General features: G+C 42.4%; 1 protein-coding gene across 5 annotated transcripts in view; it reads right to left on the bottom strand.

Annotated features, from left to right (window-relative positions):
• The window catches only part of nav2a (neuron navigator 2a), a 139,887-nt gene that overhangs the window by 47,024 nt on the left and 75,892 nt on the right, over positions 1–16,971 (bottom strand). For all 5 annotated transcript variants that reach the window (XM_049595156.1, XM_049595162.1, XM_049595169.1 and 2 more), the window contains one exon: positions 12,710–12,832. In XM_049595156.1, coding sequence (XP_049451113.1) covers positions 12,710–12,832 — 123 coding nt within the window. The remainder of the gene's footprint in view (positions 1–12,709; positions 12,833–16,971) is intronic.

The following is a 16,971-nucleotide window of genomic DNA, read 5'->3' as shown; positions in this document are numbered from 1 at the left end:
CAAAAGGGAATCAAAAAGGCAACGCGACCGGCGAATTCAAAAAACGAGGGTCAACATCTGGTTAGCCTTTCCCAGGTGGAGAGAGCTGCTGAAGGAGAAAGGTAACGCAATCACAGCTAACAGCACTAACAGTGGCACTGGCTGCTAATAGCTGTTAGCGGCACTGTTAGCTGCTGTTAGGAGCCTGAATGAATACCCCATGAAGTATCAGATAACATGGTTTCATCAATGTTATCATAGGTTTTTGGTACACAGCGGCTACCGTTGTTGCAATACGCATTTGAAAGAGTGAGGCATTAGAGTGCACGATCTGTTTGATTGCAATATATGATTTCAACGTTAGATGGGAGAAATTCCTACACACTGTGGCTTTAAGGTTCGATATTCAGTCGATATTCATTATTTCACAGAATCATGTTGTCAAAATTACCATTGTTAACATACTATAGTTTGATACTGATTTCATCCATAACATTTGTATATGCATATATATTTTTCACCATGCCGGCTGTTTGTCAATGTTAACGAATGCCATTTAAAACTGACCTTTGCTTTGTCATCACAGTATATCCTATGTTTAGTACTAATTTCCAGTAGGCAGTATAACCATTAAAACATACTACACAGGCTTTTAAAATACAAAATGCAATCACACAACTATCAGACAGCGAAAAATGCAGTTTCCTGCTAAAAAACAGAATTATATGTGTTTAAAATAGCATGAAATGAATATGCAAACTGGGCTACTTGAGCAGGAATGGAAAGCAATAATATTACACAAGGTGAAGTTGCTTTGCCAGTTTTACTGTGTCAAAGAGAAGAGTTTGTCATATCAGTATCTGTGCTTGCAGCTGCTCTTTGCCTCTGGGGTCAGAAAATTTAAATCAGTGTGTGAAGACGTAATTACATGCAAGCTGCTGGCATTTCGATCTTAAGTATGATATAATTGCAGGTGTCTTTACTACCTCTGCGAGATTGTTTAAATGTTTTGGTATAATTCAAATTAAGTTTTTATTTTCCACAACTGAAAAACATCTAAAACCTGACTACATTCAGGACTCAAGGTCCAGTTCAAACTTATCTTTCAATCAAAAGACAATAGTTTGGACTAAATGGGCAGAGTGAGGGTGAAGGAGGCAGTGAAGGGGCCGTTGAGAGAGGACAGGACCCAGCACATTCCAGGCCGGAGACCAGGAGCTGTGTGGTACAAAAATGACACAGCTGTCCTTGCACTGACGAGAAATGACAGGACTGAACTGGACAACGCACTCAGGAATGTCTCTTTTCCTCTCTCCCTCTCCCGTGTCTGGTCCCATTGTCTCCAGTCTTTGGGAAAACATTTGCTATCTGCACTCAGAGAATTTATCAAAGCATTTAGATCTCCCTGGTTGCCTCTCATTCACACAGATTTCCTTTGACTCGTCTCTTTCCATCTCGCCTTCTATTTGATGTGTAAACACACACTCCCTTAGATCCGACCGACTGACCCGGATCCACGGTAAAACCTCTTCACTCATGTGGCACGCATCACTGGACACAGGCACACGACTCCACCATGCTTCTGCATCTGCCCGCGCAATGAAAAGCGAAATTTAAAAGACTACTGGGACAAACGTGTGGAATTTGTCACATGTGTGCAAATGCACTACTTAAACATTCACTGCATACATACCAGTCTACTGTCGCTTAAGTGCTAGAATGAAACACAGCCCCGTGACTCCTGCCTCAACATCTGAGCTCTACAAAACAGGATAATGGGATCCCTGGGGCCAAATAATGAAATATTAGCAGTTATGTCGAGGTGCAGCTATGACACAAAGGCAAACTTTTCCTAGAATCTGTCCTCTTTTATTCTCATTTGGTTTGAAACCTTCTTTGAAAGCATGTCCAGATAACAGATGATGATCCGCTCTGAGGAAATAAAACATTTTCAGGAGTTTCCTCTCTTAACATCCAGCCACTTGTTTTCATTCCACTTTGCTATGTGCTCTATTTTTCCACAGATGATATGCAGATATGGGCACATCAGCAGAATACACTGATTTTCAGTAATATAAATCCACATGAAAAAACTTGGGCTGTTTACTGACAGTGTGGACAGTTATTAGGATCAATATTAACTCTTCCTATCTCTTGTGGAGATCCCAAAGTTTGCAAAGACACCAAATACGTCAGGCTGCATTTTGGATTTTGTATCATTAGAGGGTCAGATTAAAATATGTGATTCTGTGTAAACCTCATATAGCAGCTATGAAGAGCTGTAATAAGCTGATACAGAATATTATATACGGTAATAGAGGATTTCCCCAACCTTAAAGCTATCTTAGGTGAAATAAATCAGAAAACTGTGACTTAAATGGTTAAAATCAGACCTAAAACACACATTTTCCCATGTGACTGATACCATTTGGGGCTCAAAGGAGAAAATCTTACCAAGATGTTGGTCTGTAACCTGTTACATTTCTAGAGTCCATGACATTAAACCTTTCTTGCATGCAGACTTTTGTCCCCAAGCTTTTCCTGCAGTTCAAACATGAATAATCGACTTCATCCAGTTACTTCAAAGCCACAACCTGCATGAACCTGCTGACACCTCGACTTCCCACCCACACCTAACCTCACGTAAAATATCAGTCAGGGGAGGTACGAGGGATTAAAACTTACCCTGCGCTGAGCGCTCCGCAAACCGCTCACTGCAGATGAATTAAAGTCCAACATGCTCTGCTCCTCTGCTCTACTTTCTCCATCTACTGTTTCCTCCTGGTGGTTTGGTTCAGATTTCAGACTGGACCAGAGACGCTGGACCGAGTCTCTGACCTCTGTGTTTCCCCTTGCAAACAGCTGGCTCTGTGGCTGTGGCTCTTGTACTTTGCAATCAAGACGCCCTGGTTTTTGAATCCAGTCCGCAAACTGTTGCATATCAAGCTTTCTTTCTCTGCGTGGGTCATTACTCCATCTCACTGCTTTCAGTTGGGTAATAAAGCAAATAAACTGGACAAAAACAGGATAACAGAAACAAGCTTGAACAAATAATATGACGGAGCAGTGAGTACAAAGATCAGGAGAGAACAGTGGATGTTCGAGCTGCAATGTTTGGTATAAAAAGGAGAATGTGTGGGAGAAAAACCCTTATTTACCTGAGTGACAGCCCCACCCTCTTCTCTAAGTGTGTGTGTGTGTGTGTGTGTGTGTGTTTCCTAAGGCGAGGCAGGTGTGCTTGTTAAAAGCCCAGGGGAGTAAGACGATGGTCTGCTGATACGGTATCCATGGCAACGGAACCATCATTTCTCTTAGGAACGTACTGCTCAACCCCAATACACCTCCTCCCACATGTGGAGAGCAAATTTATTCTATATGTGGTGAAGCTAGAAAGACAATCTACATCTTACCAAACATGCTGCACCCATTACAACTCATACTTTCTTACAAAAGAAAAGACATATTTCCTGTCTCAAAACTCTCTGCAACTATTGCTCAGTCTATACTCCGGCAGAGGAAGGCTGAACACAAATTGATGGTGCAAGCTGTGATATGATAGCTTCCTCCATTTTAGACTTTCCGGCTAGTCATTCTGTCAAAAGCCAGGGCTGTCAAGACACTGTCCTATTGATCAACAGTGCAAATTTGTGATTCGAAGTTCACAGAAGAACTTTTTTAAAAAAGCAAATAAGTCTAAAATGACTAACATGGACATTTCTGCTGTGTAGGTGGACCAGCGCTCTGCAGCAGCTGGGGTATGTGAGCGTGTGTGGGAGCAGCCCATTAACTTGGGAACACATTTGACCTTACATCTTGAATCAAACTGCTACAGATTGTGGGTCAGACTGCCTCAGCCTGCTCCGGCGTGCCTCAGAATGCCTCGCTGGACTGACTTCATTACAAACAGACACACGCAAACACACACACACGCATACACACACCACTGGGACGCAGCAGAACTCTGCTTTCAGTATGAACATGCCTGGGAGGCATTTATAGTATTTAGTATTCCAGGAGAGTCAAAGGCTGCAGGAGAGTCTGGATATCTGTGGAATAGGGTTTGGTTGCATGAAGTGTGTTGTGATTATAAGTGGATGTGTGTGTAATTGCAGAAGATAAGGCGAGAGCAGACAAAGGAAAGGTGTGGCTGGTGGGTATCTCAGAACCAATGTTTAACACACTCTCCTCTCAGTGAATGTGAGGTTATATTTACAAAAGAAAGAGGTCAATTTTCTCTTTTCTCAACAAGACCAGATCTCAGGGAGATTGTGTCAGTCTGCTATGCTACTTAAAGACATCACTGCAATTCTTTTAAATCACTGACTGCACAATTTTAGCTCCAGTAAGACTGGAGTTCATTTCAAGTTTAAGGAGATAAGATTATTACTTTCATATCTGACTTGTGAATGCACACCATTAACTGGAACACATTTAAAGGTCCTGTGTGTGGGATTTAAGGGAATATATTGGCAGAATTTGAATATAATAGTAGTGATTTCTATTAGTGATTTCTTTAGTGTATAATCACCTGAAAATGAGAATCATTGTGTAAGTGTTAGAATGAGCCATTAATATCTACAAAAGGACCAGGTCCTCGTCCACGGAGATCACCATGTTGAACTGACATGTTTCCACAGTAGCCCAGAACAGACAAACCAAGCGCTGGCTGTGGGTAGGGCCATTCACGTTTTTGCATCGGCAACAGCGTTGACAGGTGTACACTAATTATCGTATTTGTACGATAATTTGGCCCTCTGTACGATGTACGATCAATAATCCCCCCCCAAAAAGGCAAAATGTATGCTAATTTGACCATTTTGTGAATGTGTGGTTGTAATGCCGGAGTTTTTTTGTGAACCCTGAAGGCATCTGTTTCCATGTGACATGTTTGGAGATACAGGTGACGTTTGTCTCAAGCACGATTGGCTGAATGGTCAGCTGCGTCCGCCCCACGAGACGCTGGAACCCATCAGGAAGTTGAGCGAGAATGAGATTCAAAACAGAAGAAGAAGAAGAAGAAGAAGAAGAAACTAGAAACACTAGAGTGATTATATTTGCCTATAGCGCATCAGTAAGCCTTTTATTTTGGTAATGACGGGTGTACGATAATTTCCCTCAAAATACGATCATTTTAGTCTGGTACGATAATCCTACATTTCCCACCTGGCAACGCTGATCAGCAACAGTAGTGGGCAGCCCCATCGCAACTAGAGTGTCAGAAAAACATGATTTTTTTTACATCTGAAACTGCTTTATTCATCAATTCTACCAGTGTAAATCAACACGTCCATTTGTTTTGGAGAGGAAGAGACCTCTGCTGATAATTCGGTTCGCAGTAAAAACACCTCCTAAACGTGTGGATCTTAAGTTAGCAGAGAAAAAAGGTGAGCAAGCATCAGCAGGCCTGTCTCCGTCATGCCGAGCAGCATATGAGAGCCACTATCTTGTAACATGAAACTGCTTCATTTAGTGTGTTTACTGCTTTGAATCATTGCATCTGTTTGTTCTGGAGAGGAAGAGACCTCTGTGGATAATTTGGCTTCTGTTATAAACATTCTGAACAATAAACACTGAAGAAATACTAACTGGAAGTAGTTTCAGCTGGTTGCAATCCTCACCGCAGGATGCCATTAAATCTCCCTGAATATTACACATTGTTCCTTTAAGCATGCAGGAAGCTCTCAGTGTAATAGTGCTGGGTTATCACGGTCTGTTAACTAACACTGCAGCCAAGTTTTTGGCTGTACCACAATTTCAACATGGCCAGCATGCAAAGGACTAAATGGACATCTACTGTCCTTTCAAACCTGAAGTAAAAGAGTTTCATCAACCTTACTCCAATCTGCAACTTTTCATGTTTCAAAATGGAAAAATATCAGGAGAAGATCATGCAAACTGCACTATCTGACAACCACGGATGGTTTAGATGTGTGATCATCATTTCCCTGCATGGTGCCATTGGTCTTGGTAACCCAACAGTGACTCACCCTACTCCCCTCTGCCATTATTAACCAAACACTCCTGGAGAGAGGAGCCGAGACTCAACAGACACACACCAGACGCTGCAGAGTTAGTGTTAGAGTCCTGAAGCAGCAGCTGTAATCAGCACTGACAGGTTGACGTTGTCTCCAAGAAGAGCAGGACTGGGTGCAACAATTATAGGAAAGTTCGGGGGGTTAAGGTGCAGATGAAGCTGTGTTTCGGTGTGTCTGTGATTACCATACAAATAGACTGCTGGTTCTTTGGGGAACAAGATCGCTGGCTCATGAAACGAGCGAGGAACAGAGGGAGGGGAGTGATTATTATTACAGAGAAAGCCTGGAGGCAAACCACAACATTCACTCTCCTTCACCGGGGGAGCAGGTGGAGGTGGGGTTACAGAGGACAGGCGGAGAGACAGACAGGTAGAGGGCGAGACAGGTGGAGTGCCAGGTGTTTTGGGTAGCTGAGCAGAAGAAGCTCTCTCTTCCTTTACCTGAGGCCAACAGGGAACCTGCTCAAGTCTAGACAGGAGAGGATACATATTGGAGCTTGGGGCATGTGTGTTACAGAAAGTGTGCCTCCAATGTGTGTGTGTGTGTGTGTGTGTGTGTGTGTGTGTGTGTGTGTGTGTGTGAGAGTGGTTTGACATGTAAGTAGCAACTTGTTTCTGTTCTGTTGCAGGTGGGATTAAAGTCTCCTGAGGAAACTAACAAAGATAATTTGAAATCTTATCATCCATCCATGTGGTTTACTGCAGTGACTCCACATAATGGGGGCAGACAAAATAATTTCAACATGTATCAGGATCATGTCAACTTTTAAGGAAGTACACGGATTTTAACCATGAAGTAACTAACATGAGGCATCTACAGCGCAGCTGCATCAGTTACATGTGTTAAAATATATGGTGGAGATAATTACTGCTCAAATTTTAAGCAATTTCCAGAGTACAAAATCATATTTGAATTATCTGCCCTGAGAATTTGCTTTATCATGGGACTAAAATACCAGTAAGAAAGTAAAATACAATCAAGGAAGGCCAGTTTGAGTATGTCAGATCGTAGAGTTACATAATTCAGGATCAGATGGATCAAATCAGGAATTTGGGACTGAATGTATGTGATTAGCTGGATTGCAGCAGGCTGCTGAATGATGTCACATTGCGGTAAAAATTGAACACGATTCAGTTTTTTGTTTTTGTTGCCAGAGGATGATTGAACTAAATGAAGAGGCTGGGCTTTTATATGCAGTGTTAATGGTTTGAAAAGACTGGTGTTTAAAGGCTTAGCACCACAAAGGCAAGGCATGGCAGGTTTACTCAAGTTTATTTATAAAGTGCCTTTGAAACACCACAGCAATTCAAAGTGCTTTATAAAGAGGCATTAAATCTACAATTAAAAGATAATTAGAAGAACAGTGAAAGGTATTAGAGTGAGTGATGTCTAAGTGTGTTTGAACAGGCACCTGCAGATGGAAGGTGTATCAACAGCAGTGTCATGGTGTTTATAGAGTAAGGAGCATCACATGATGCCAGTAGAACAGTAGCTCCTTGTTGGTTATTTCTCTGTTGGTCTTTGCCAATGCAGTGTGTCTGTCTTTACCATAAAAAGAATGTGTCATGAAATCAAGTAATTCATCTTTTTTAGAAGTGGAAACAGTCAACTGTCCAACTTTCCCCCTCTAGCGTTTCCAAGTGGTTTTGTTGGTTGGCGCCGCTGTCGCAAAGACAACCGGATCGCTTTCTGTTTTCCTCGGAGCCTAGCAGCTACCACAGTTTCCAGGGTTACTCTGGTTGTTTCACCGGCCACCATTTCCACCACTGGGGATAGTAACTGCAAAGATCTAACATTGATACTCTTTGGTAAGTAGGGATAGCTACTGAGGAAAACACAACTATCATCTCCCTGTTTTGGTCGCACGATGGTCGACACACTCCCTTTGTGCCGTAATCCAAGCCTTTATTTTCCTGGGAGATCGTACCTGAGTGAGGCTTATGGGGAACCAGTCTTAACACAGATGGTGTCTTTACTCTATAGCTATAACACTGTACATTCAACAGTTACTTCATAGTGTTATATTAAAGCACAAAACTTGTCTATTTCCACTTTAATCTCTTGTAACTTCAGCTCAAGTACAGATTATCTGGATTCTTTGGAGCCCAGTTAGGTGTCTTATGTTGATACAAAACCTCTCATGTCAAAAATGCTGACTGTCAGACCTTCTGATAATGATGCCAATCGGCCTTTAAATGACAAGACCAGCCTTTGTAAAGCCCCTTACCCACTGGACAAAAAACTCACAAACAACCACTAACTTCTGACTTTTATTTTTATCGGAACAGTTTTAACAGCATTCATTCCCGGGAAAAATGACTCTGCAGTAAGGCTGCCCCACTTTTTTTTATGACGAAGCAACCAATGAAATCTTGCCTGCTAATGACCTTTCTGGTCGACTAACATTTGGTCGACTATAAGCGGGCAGCCCTACTTCGCAGAAGTCAGGGGTATTTATCGGCTCCAGCTCGGATCGGTCCCAATCAGCAGTGATGGAATTATGACAGCCAGACAAGCGTGCAAATTTTCACCACTTTTTTGACGCAATGCAATGACGCACTGCCACAAAACATCCATCTCTGCAAATTCGGCACCAACTTTGAAAGACTGTTTACTAAATTGTTTCCCAGTGGGTTCCAGATGCCAAATGTGATACACTAGTAAGAAAAACAAACAAAAAGGCATACTCGTAGACTGCAGTGCTACGACACGGCCCTGGTATACTGACAATGGTAGAGGTAGCTACTGCCTATTTTAGCACATTTTGCTGCGTTTAAAAACCTGCATATATGCAATTTTGGTGGTACAAAGGGTTATTACAGTGCTTTTATTTGTGAGTAGAAGTCTTTTTTATATAGCTTTCACATGATTTCGTTGATCACCTTGAGTTTGTGTGTTAATTTTTCACATCAACCATGTTTTCAGTGCTTCATGTTGATCATACAAAATAAAGACTGCCATTGCTGACTATACCAGTGAAAAAATAGAGAGAGGAAGAAAAGACACATTTGCACAAATGTCTAAAAGATTAGTAGGATCCTTTATCGCCCAGCCACATATGAAAAACTGAGTGGTTTATGTGGAGCTCTGCTTTCTTTGTGTCACGCTCTCATTTGGAAAAGAGAAATGATATCTTCAACGCCTCAGCAAGAGGGGGTGCTAACACGCTGCCACGCAGCTACAGCGGTTTCACACCACAAAGACATCTCCTTTTGTCTGCTTTAACAAAGAGAATTCAAATCAGAGGACAGACGGTTATAGATTGCTTCCTCTTTCTCTGGCCGCGGAGATAAATGACAGGGATAAGCATGCTCGCACACACATTCACACATACACAGAATCCTCTATTGTCTCTGCCTGTTTACTCAGCCTCACAGGTCCTGTTGTCCCGTGAGTCAGTGTGATCCTCTGCTGGCTTCCACTCACTGCTTTGCATACATTTGACAGTTGGTAAAACTAGTTCTTGCACCTCTAACAGATCAGCTGCAGTGATAACTTCCAGCAGTCACATCAGTCCCCAACTCAGATGATGAGATGATATGTCCTTTAATTGGTTTCTTATTATCTGAATAAGCAGTTCACTGCTGTGTTTTTCTACTTGCATCCTTTACGCTCCTCATTAGTGCAGGTTTGTTCTGATGTGGAAGATTTAGTGTGAAGGTTTAACAGTGTTAGGAACGCTCCTAACTGTGAACCCCGACCCTTTGAAGCTCGTGACCTCCTCTTCCAGGGGTCATGAGGTTTTTACCCTAATGCCACAGTGACACCCAACACCTTTCCCCCACCCCCACTTCCCCACCAGCTCTGAGAGGCTCTGCTGCATCACAAACCAGAGGATGTAAAAGGAGGCATTTGAACTATAGCAGGTTTATAGATGGGTCACACACCCAGTGAGCAAATACAGACCGCACACACCTCTGAGCTCAGATCTTCCACTGTGACACTCACAAACCACAAAATGTTGGAAAAAGATGCTCACCCTCCCTCACCTGCCCAAACTGCACCATTAACCCCCCTCTCACGTATTAAATTAGTCTCATCTTTTACAACAGAACACCAGTCACCCTCGTTCACCCTCCAGCTCCTCTGGCTTTTCCGCTTGTTATGCTAATGCATTTTATCTGCCACTTCTCCACCTCTGCTAATTAATCCCAAACTAAAAGCAGTAAGCACATTTATCAGACATTCCTTCAGGGGGGAGAGGAGGTGTGGTCTGGAGGGGGGAGTCACCTCATCCGCTCTTAATTTTAAAACTCTCTTCTCACCCTTCTCTCTAATCTTATGAAAGCAGTAATGAAGCTGACTGAAGATCATGAGAAATGAAGTTCAGGGAGAAACATAACATCTGCTGACTTGGTCGATTAAACCTCGCAGAGAGACATGAAAGCACAAAATCAAACAGGAAAGAAGAGGAATCCCCCAACTTTTTATCATTTAATTGGTTTCCAGTTTCTTTGACTCACTACGGTCTCTAATCATAACAAGCAAGAGGAAAATGAAAGATGAGAGGAGAGACAGTCCTGGATGGGAAGAGAGGAGGAAAGGGAGAGAGGAAAGGTGAGGAGAGGGACAGTTTGTGTAAAGCCCCACCTAAGGGCTGGGGGAGTTTAATGTGGAAGACTGAGGGTGTGTGTGTGCGGGGTAAAAGGCATCAAGAGGGCAAAGGTCAAAAGTCTGGAGGACAGGAAATTAGCCACACCTGAGGATTTACGGAAAAGGCAGCTTAAGGCACTCAAGATGTCAACAATGCACACCAGCACGTCTCTGTGTGTACCCACTTTAAGGCTGATGTAAGCCTGTAAAGCTTTGTTTAAAATGTCAAATGTCAAAATTGCCGTCCTAAAAGACATAAAAATGTTATATTTCTGTTAAATAAAAGATCACATGTTGATGGATATAAATTGAGGCGACCAGTCAGTCCTTTGTCTCACCCAGTTTACCCCTCATTCATTTATTTTTCTATCCCTCTCTATCCATTCTGCAGTCCATCTTCATATCCTTCTTATTCCCTCCCCCTCTACTCTCTATCTTTCTGTCTACCCCCCATCCTCCTCTTGCAGCATGGCGGGACTCTGCTTGGCCTTCATCCATTTCCGTCTGTCAATTAGCCAGGAACCAAATCCCTCTCCATCTCTGTGACAGGACAAAGACTGCAGCATCACACTGAATCGCTCACACTGACACGGGACGCTCTGGAAAGTCCCACAGATACACAAATATTCAATCTTCTCACTTTCCTACATGCTGTGGCCAATATATCCTGATAATACGGACAGAGATACATGTGTCTCACTGCTGCTCTCCAATATTTAGGATCAGTGCTGCACAAACCTCATTCACATCACATTGCCACGTGAAGTGGTGCAAGTCTGAGCAAACCTTGTACAATATCATACTGTGAAACAGAGAGAACATTTTTTAAGAGATTATACATTAGACAGGATATGATTGTATTTCAGCTGTTATCGTTTTGTCTATAAATCCAGAAAAAAAAAAAAGCCCTGCAATTTTCCAGAGCCCACGGTGATGTCTTTACACAGCACTTTTTATCTGACCAAAAGACACCAAAAGAAGACCGAACAGTACTTTAACTTTTAGGACACTTCCAGATGACATACTTACACAGCATATCCAGTGTGATGAAATTATTTTTCATTTTGCTCTGATGGAAGCAGTTAACAGTCCAGGAAGTACAACAACCATCAGATATATCTACCAACTATACTTAGGGCCATTTCATAGTCGACGCAAAGGCACGCAGATGCGGACGCATTGGGATGCATTGAGACGCATTGGCCGCCATGATCTGTGCTTCCATCTCAAAATGTGTTGTCCATTTTTTTGATACGTGACGCAGCGAGGTGTGTAATACCATGCTTTGCCAGCAGCGGTGATAATGCAAGCGATGCACTTGAAATTAACCACTTTTTGTTATTCACAGAAGAAGCAGGTATGAAATATGGCGGGCGAGGAGGAAAAACTTTGCGAACTTGTACGGGCACACCCCCATTTATATGATAGTTCTATTGCCCTGCACTCTAATAAAATAGCAGTACTAGCTAGCTGGAATGTACCGGTGACTCTGCTACCCCCTATTGCGCGAGCGATGTATTGCATTTCAAGTGTCACCTAAGTCGTTTGCGTTCAATGTGTTGACTATGAAAGGAAGGGCGTTGCTCGCGTCACTTGCTCACTGGGTGCGTCGACTATGAAAAGGCCCTTACTGTAGAAGCCTAACTGGATAAACACAAAGTTCAGCATGTTATATAAGAGGCATATAAAAGCGTAAGTAGTCCAAGTGAAAATAGTCCAATACGTTGAAAGATCACCATTCTCACCCCTTGTTTACCTGGTGCATTAAAATGGCCAAAACTGTAATTCCAAAGGAAGGTAAACTGGTTCACACTTCAAGTAAAAACTTAAAAAACTGATATCTGCTGCATCTTTGGCGCACACAGCCTGCACACTGAGACAGGCATCAACTGAAACATGTTTGCTTGTTACTTCTTTGCATTACGAAAGAATTAAACAAATGTGAATTGACTGGAATCAGTGGAGGTGGACAAAACAAGCTGAGGGAAACTAGTTACTCCAAAATGAAACTAAAGCACCAAATCATAAAATGACTTGTGGAATGAACAGAACATCACAAACGGATAATTTCAAAGAGATTTCAGAGGTGTTTTTTGACTTACCTGTCAGCATCTCCCTGTCCTGACGACGTGTTTCGATGGAGCGTCTCTCGGACGGCGGCCATGCTATCGGGCATGCGGTTCAGGCGCCGTGTGTACAGACCCAAACCTCCGTCAGTCATATAGCTGCAAAACACAACAAAGCACATTAGATATTGTCACCATAAAGCATCTAAGGCACATGATTAAAGGGCTCAGAGAGGATGATTTGAAGTTGTGACTGCACCACACTTTGTCTAAGACTTCGGCCTACATTAATACACTCTCCCTTTTATTCTTCTCAGAACTGCTTTTGTTGTGTACAGTATATAACAGGAGGAGGAGACCACATCTATCTAGCTTCCCTGACCGGAGCAAAGTTCATCAATCAGGGCCAAATGGTTCGCACAGAGCTCACATACAAACAGTGAGGACAGCAAACTATCAGACTGAAGACACATTTCTCTCATGTGGCCAGTGGGAAACAACAGTGGTCTGTAAGAGAAGTGGCAGCTCAGTAGACAGAGGATGAGTCTGTTCTTTATTCCCACAATAAGGACATCATCATTCATCACCCACAGAGTCCATCGTCTACTGCGGGCTGGGATATTATGATTGACTGAGTGGCTGAACATTAAGAGAAGCTAAAAATACACTGCATATGTAAGTGCAGGTTACATAGGCCAATCATTTCATTCCATAGTGGAAAATTACATTTGTATGGACCTGATTTATTGGTTGTTGGGATCTCAGTCTGACCGTTAGCAGCAGTTTCAGTCTGAAGCTGATGCCGAGGCCCTGAACACTTACACAAACATTCCCATTCAAACTAAAACAACACAGACTAATTCCCCAAATATTTACCCGTGGAGGAGGTTCCTAATGGAACTAAATATTGACTCATTTAACCCAGGTGTAATTTAATGAAATGTTTGCTGATTTAAAGTCGAGGCTGGACCGTTCAGAGCGGTGAATGCTTTCTGTGTAAGACTGCGATGATTCAGTTTCTGCAGTTGAGCGAGTAGAAAAATAAGCCCCAGCAAGAGTTTGACCACTAAAACATTTTCTGTGTTATCTCTGCGTGGATCTCAGTAAGAGGCAACCCAGCACACACACACAAACACACATGTATGCCTATATATACTGTATACACAGAGTACAGTGTTTCCGATAGACAGAGCTCCTTTGTGTAACCTGTAGTCAAACTCAATCAACATCTGAGCTGCGAGACAGAGACTTAACGGCAACCAGACCAAACCTGTGCAGATGCTGAACAAGCTGCAGCCTTTAGGATAAGTACAGCTGCAACTACGATTATGAATAAATTGTCTTTAAAGTTGCAATGACTGTGGAGTTTTTTTGGCCACTTGGCGGCATAAAAAAAAACTGAAAACACAACAACGGCATATTTAAGTGATTATTATGAATATGCTATCCTCACACATCGAGCAGATCAAGGAGACATAAGGATTAATTTAGACTCATTGTATCCATAAGATATTTTATATTCACTCTCCTTTCATTTGGTCTCTATTTACTTCCCTTTCAACTGCTAAATGTTTAATTTCTTCACCAGCTTTTGTTTCACTCAGCACAGCTTCTGCTGGAAATGAGCTGAGTTTGCAGTCTGATGAACAAAAACAACAGGCTGAAAGAGGCTAAAATGCTCTGCAGAGTTGAGGGGAACTGCAGCAATGGGTGATAATTCACTGTGGTGATATCAAACAAAGCCCCTTCGGGATGTTTTGACGCATGCAAATTCAACCAATCCTGGTATATTCAGCACGACTTTCCAGTTTTTTTCAAATCACCACAACTTTTCCACAAATTTCAGTTTTCAATCAAAGCAGTCCCCTGCATACATCGCCAAACTAATTTCCTTGTTTCTGGTTGTGAAGCTGCAGACGTGTGCAACACAAATGTCTCACATTTACCAACAAAAATTACTGCTAAAGACCGTGCAAGGCAGTTTCCTGATGTTCTGCACGAAAGCAGCGGTAAATTGTTTTGCACTGTGTGTGACATTGTGGTGGAACATTAACCAAAATCATTGACTGACAAACACTTTTCTAACACAAAACAGACCCAGAGAATGGCTGGAGCGTTGTCATTAGACAAAACAAATCACCAAGAAGGAAGCTTTTGCATCCAGATCTACTGCACATGCTGACAGAATCAAGGTAAATTAGATTAATGCGATTTTATCCTCACTGGAATAAGGTGCCTTTGGCTTTTGATCAACTTTGCACAAAAAATTGCCACAATTTCACGTGCTCCTGCACTTTCATTGCAAAAAGAACCTAAAACATTAACACACATTGCAATTTTATAGAAAAGCTGCTGTGAAATCAGGCATTTTAGGCTGCAACAATCTCTCCCAAAAAAGCCTGTGAAATCCTGGAGGGACTGAAAACAGATATGATGCAGACTGGGACTGATTTGTCACACCCAGCAGCATGTGAATACTGTTTTAGAAGCAAACCTGAAAGTACCAGATGTTGCACTTTCTCACCAGAACATAATTGCAGTATAAAGGCTGTGGCTACTCTCTCGGGTCATCTGGCAGCCGTCTGCTAACCATTACCAAGGGTCCAAACTGAACATGGAGATTCAGCATTTTGTTACCATGCGCCAAAGAGCTAAATTTAATGTCTCATGCTGTAGCTACTACTTGTTTTTAAGGTACTATGTCAAGTATTTGGAATTGTTTTGGGGGATCATATTGATAAATTGGGCAAAGATGACCACCACCAAAGTTAAATCAAATGATCCATGGACCACCCGTTACTGACTTGTTGTGAAGCATATTGTTACAGTCACAAGAGACAATGAAGACAGGTGACGAATGGTGGGATCCTCCTCAGACAGAGGACCCACTCTGAGGGGGGCAAGCTGTCCTTTATGGGAAGCATCCATCATCCCAAAGCAAAGTCACCTTGAAGATGGCCGGGCAGTCACACACACATATTAATCCTTCACACTAATGAGTAACTGAGCCTCCCTGTCCTCCTGTTTCAGATGCTTGTTAACCTGTAACCTTCTGAGGCAGCAGAAACGTGTCCAAACAAGACAGTTTACAGGCTGAAACCAAGCAGCCAGGTGGAGTTTACACAGCCATGCAACTGAAAGAAGCAAAAGTTCTTGAGTAAATGAAACTGCAGAAATATTTGACGTACTAAGACTGCACGCACTGTGCTACTGACAGGAGGAAATTCACAAAATGTCACGCTCTGGGGAAAAAAAACAAACAATCCCCTCTGCAGCTTTGGATATTTGTCTAGATAGTCTGAAACACTGTGACGTACCTTTCTGCCTCATACATGGTAACACAGTTAGTCCAAAGCAAAATAAACAAGTCCAGGTGTAGGTTGATCCGTGTTGATAACAATCTCCAAAGCAAAGGTGTTCGTTTTCAACCGTCTGGCTACTGTCTGTTATCAGGTCGGAAGCTGTGTGCGTAATCTGCTGCTACGTGAGTAATATCACCAGGTGAGAGCGTGTTTGATCATGATGATATCAGAAGTGAGTGAGCAGTCTCAGTGAACTCTCCGTGTAAAGATTATGTGTCCATGTGCAGCCTGACTGTGTGTGTGTGTGTGTGTGTGTGTTAGCCTGTGGGAGCTCAGTGTTGGTATGCAGCCGCTCTCCTCAGCTCCACATGCTTTACCCTCCTGGCTGGAGGTTGGGTCTGTCTGCGAAAGGTGGGAGGAAGGGAGGGAAGGGGGAGGGCAGCAGGGTAGATCGGGAAGCATACCCCCAAGCCGAGGAGGTGGTAAGGGGGGGTGTTCGTGTCTCTAAGGGCCAGAGGAGTGGAGAGGAAAAATAAAGGAGGGGGGTGGAGATTTGAGAAAAACAATGCAGATACTAAATGTGGTGTAATCAGTCATGTTGTCTGTTGTTGGACTCATGGATGAAAAACAAATAGAGGCTGACTTGATCTTGGTCTGCATTTAAGATGGCTTTTAAAAGTCTAGAGCTGCAACTAATGATTGTTTTTGTTATCAAGTCAGCTCTCAATTTTTAATTAATAATTTCGTTGGTAAAATAAATAAAAAACATTAAAGAAATTGGCAACATTTCTAAAGATTGAACGTGACGTCTTGACATTGCTTGTTCTTCCTGACCAACAGTCCAAAACCCAAAGACAGAACATGGCACTGAATATAGTATAGCTATAGATATAGACACAATGAACCAATTAATAGAATTTGTAATTAGCTGTCTGTCCAATAACTGTTTACTTAAATAACTCTCTAACTGTTTTTTCGCTGTTGTTACGTTCTGAT

This window comes from Epinephelus fuscoguttatus, linkage group LG2, assembly GCF_011397635.1.
Source record: "Epinephelus fuscoguttatus linkage group LG2, E.fuscoguttatus.final_Chr_v1".
Classification (NCBI taxonomy): domain Eukaryota; kingdom Metazoa; phylum Chordata; class Actinopteri; order Perciformes; family Serranidae; genus Epinephelus; species Epinephelus fuscoguttatus.
The sequence above is the reverse complement of the archived record's forward strand: the minus strand, read 5'-3'. Positions and strand labels throughout refer to the sequence as shown.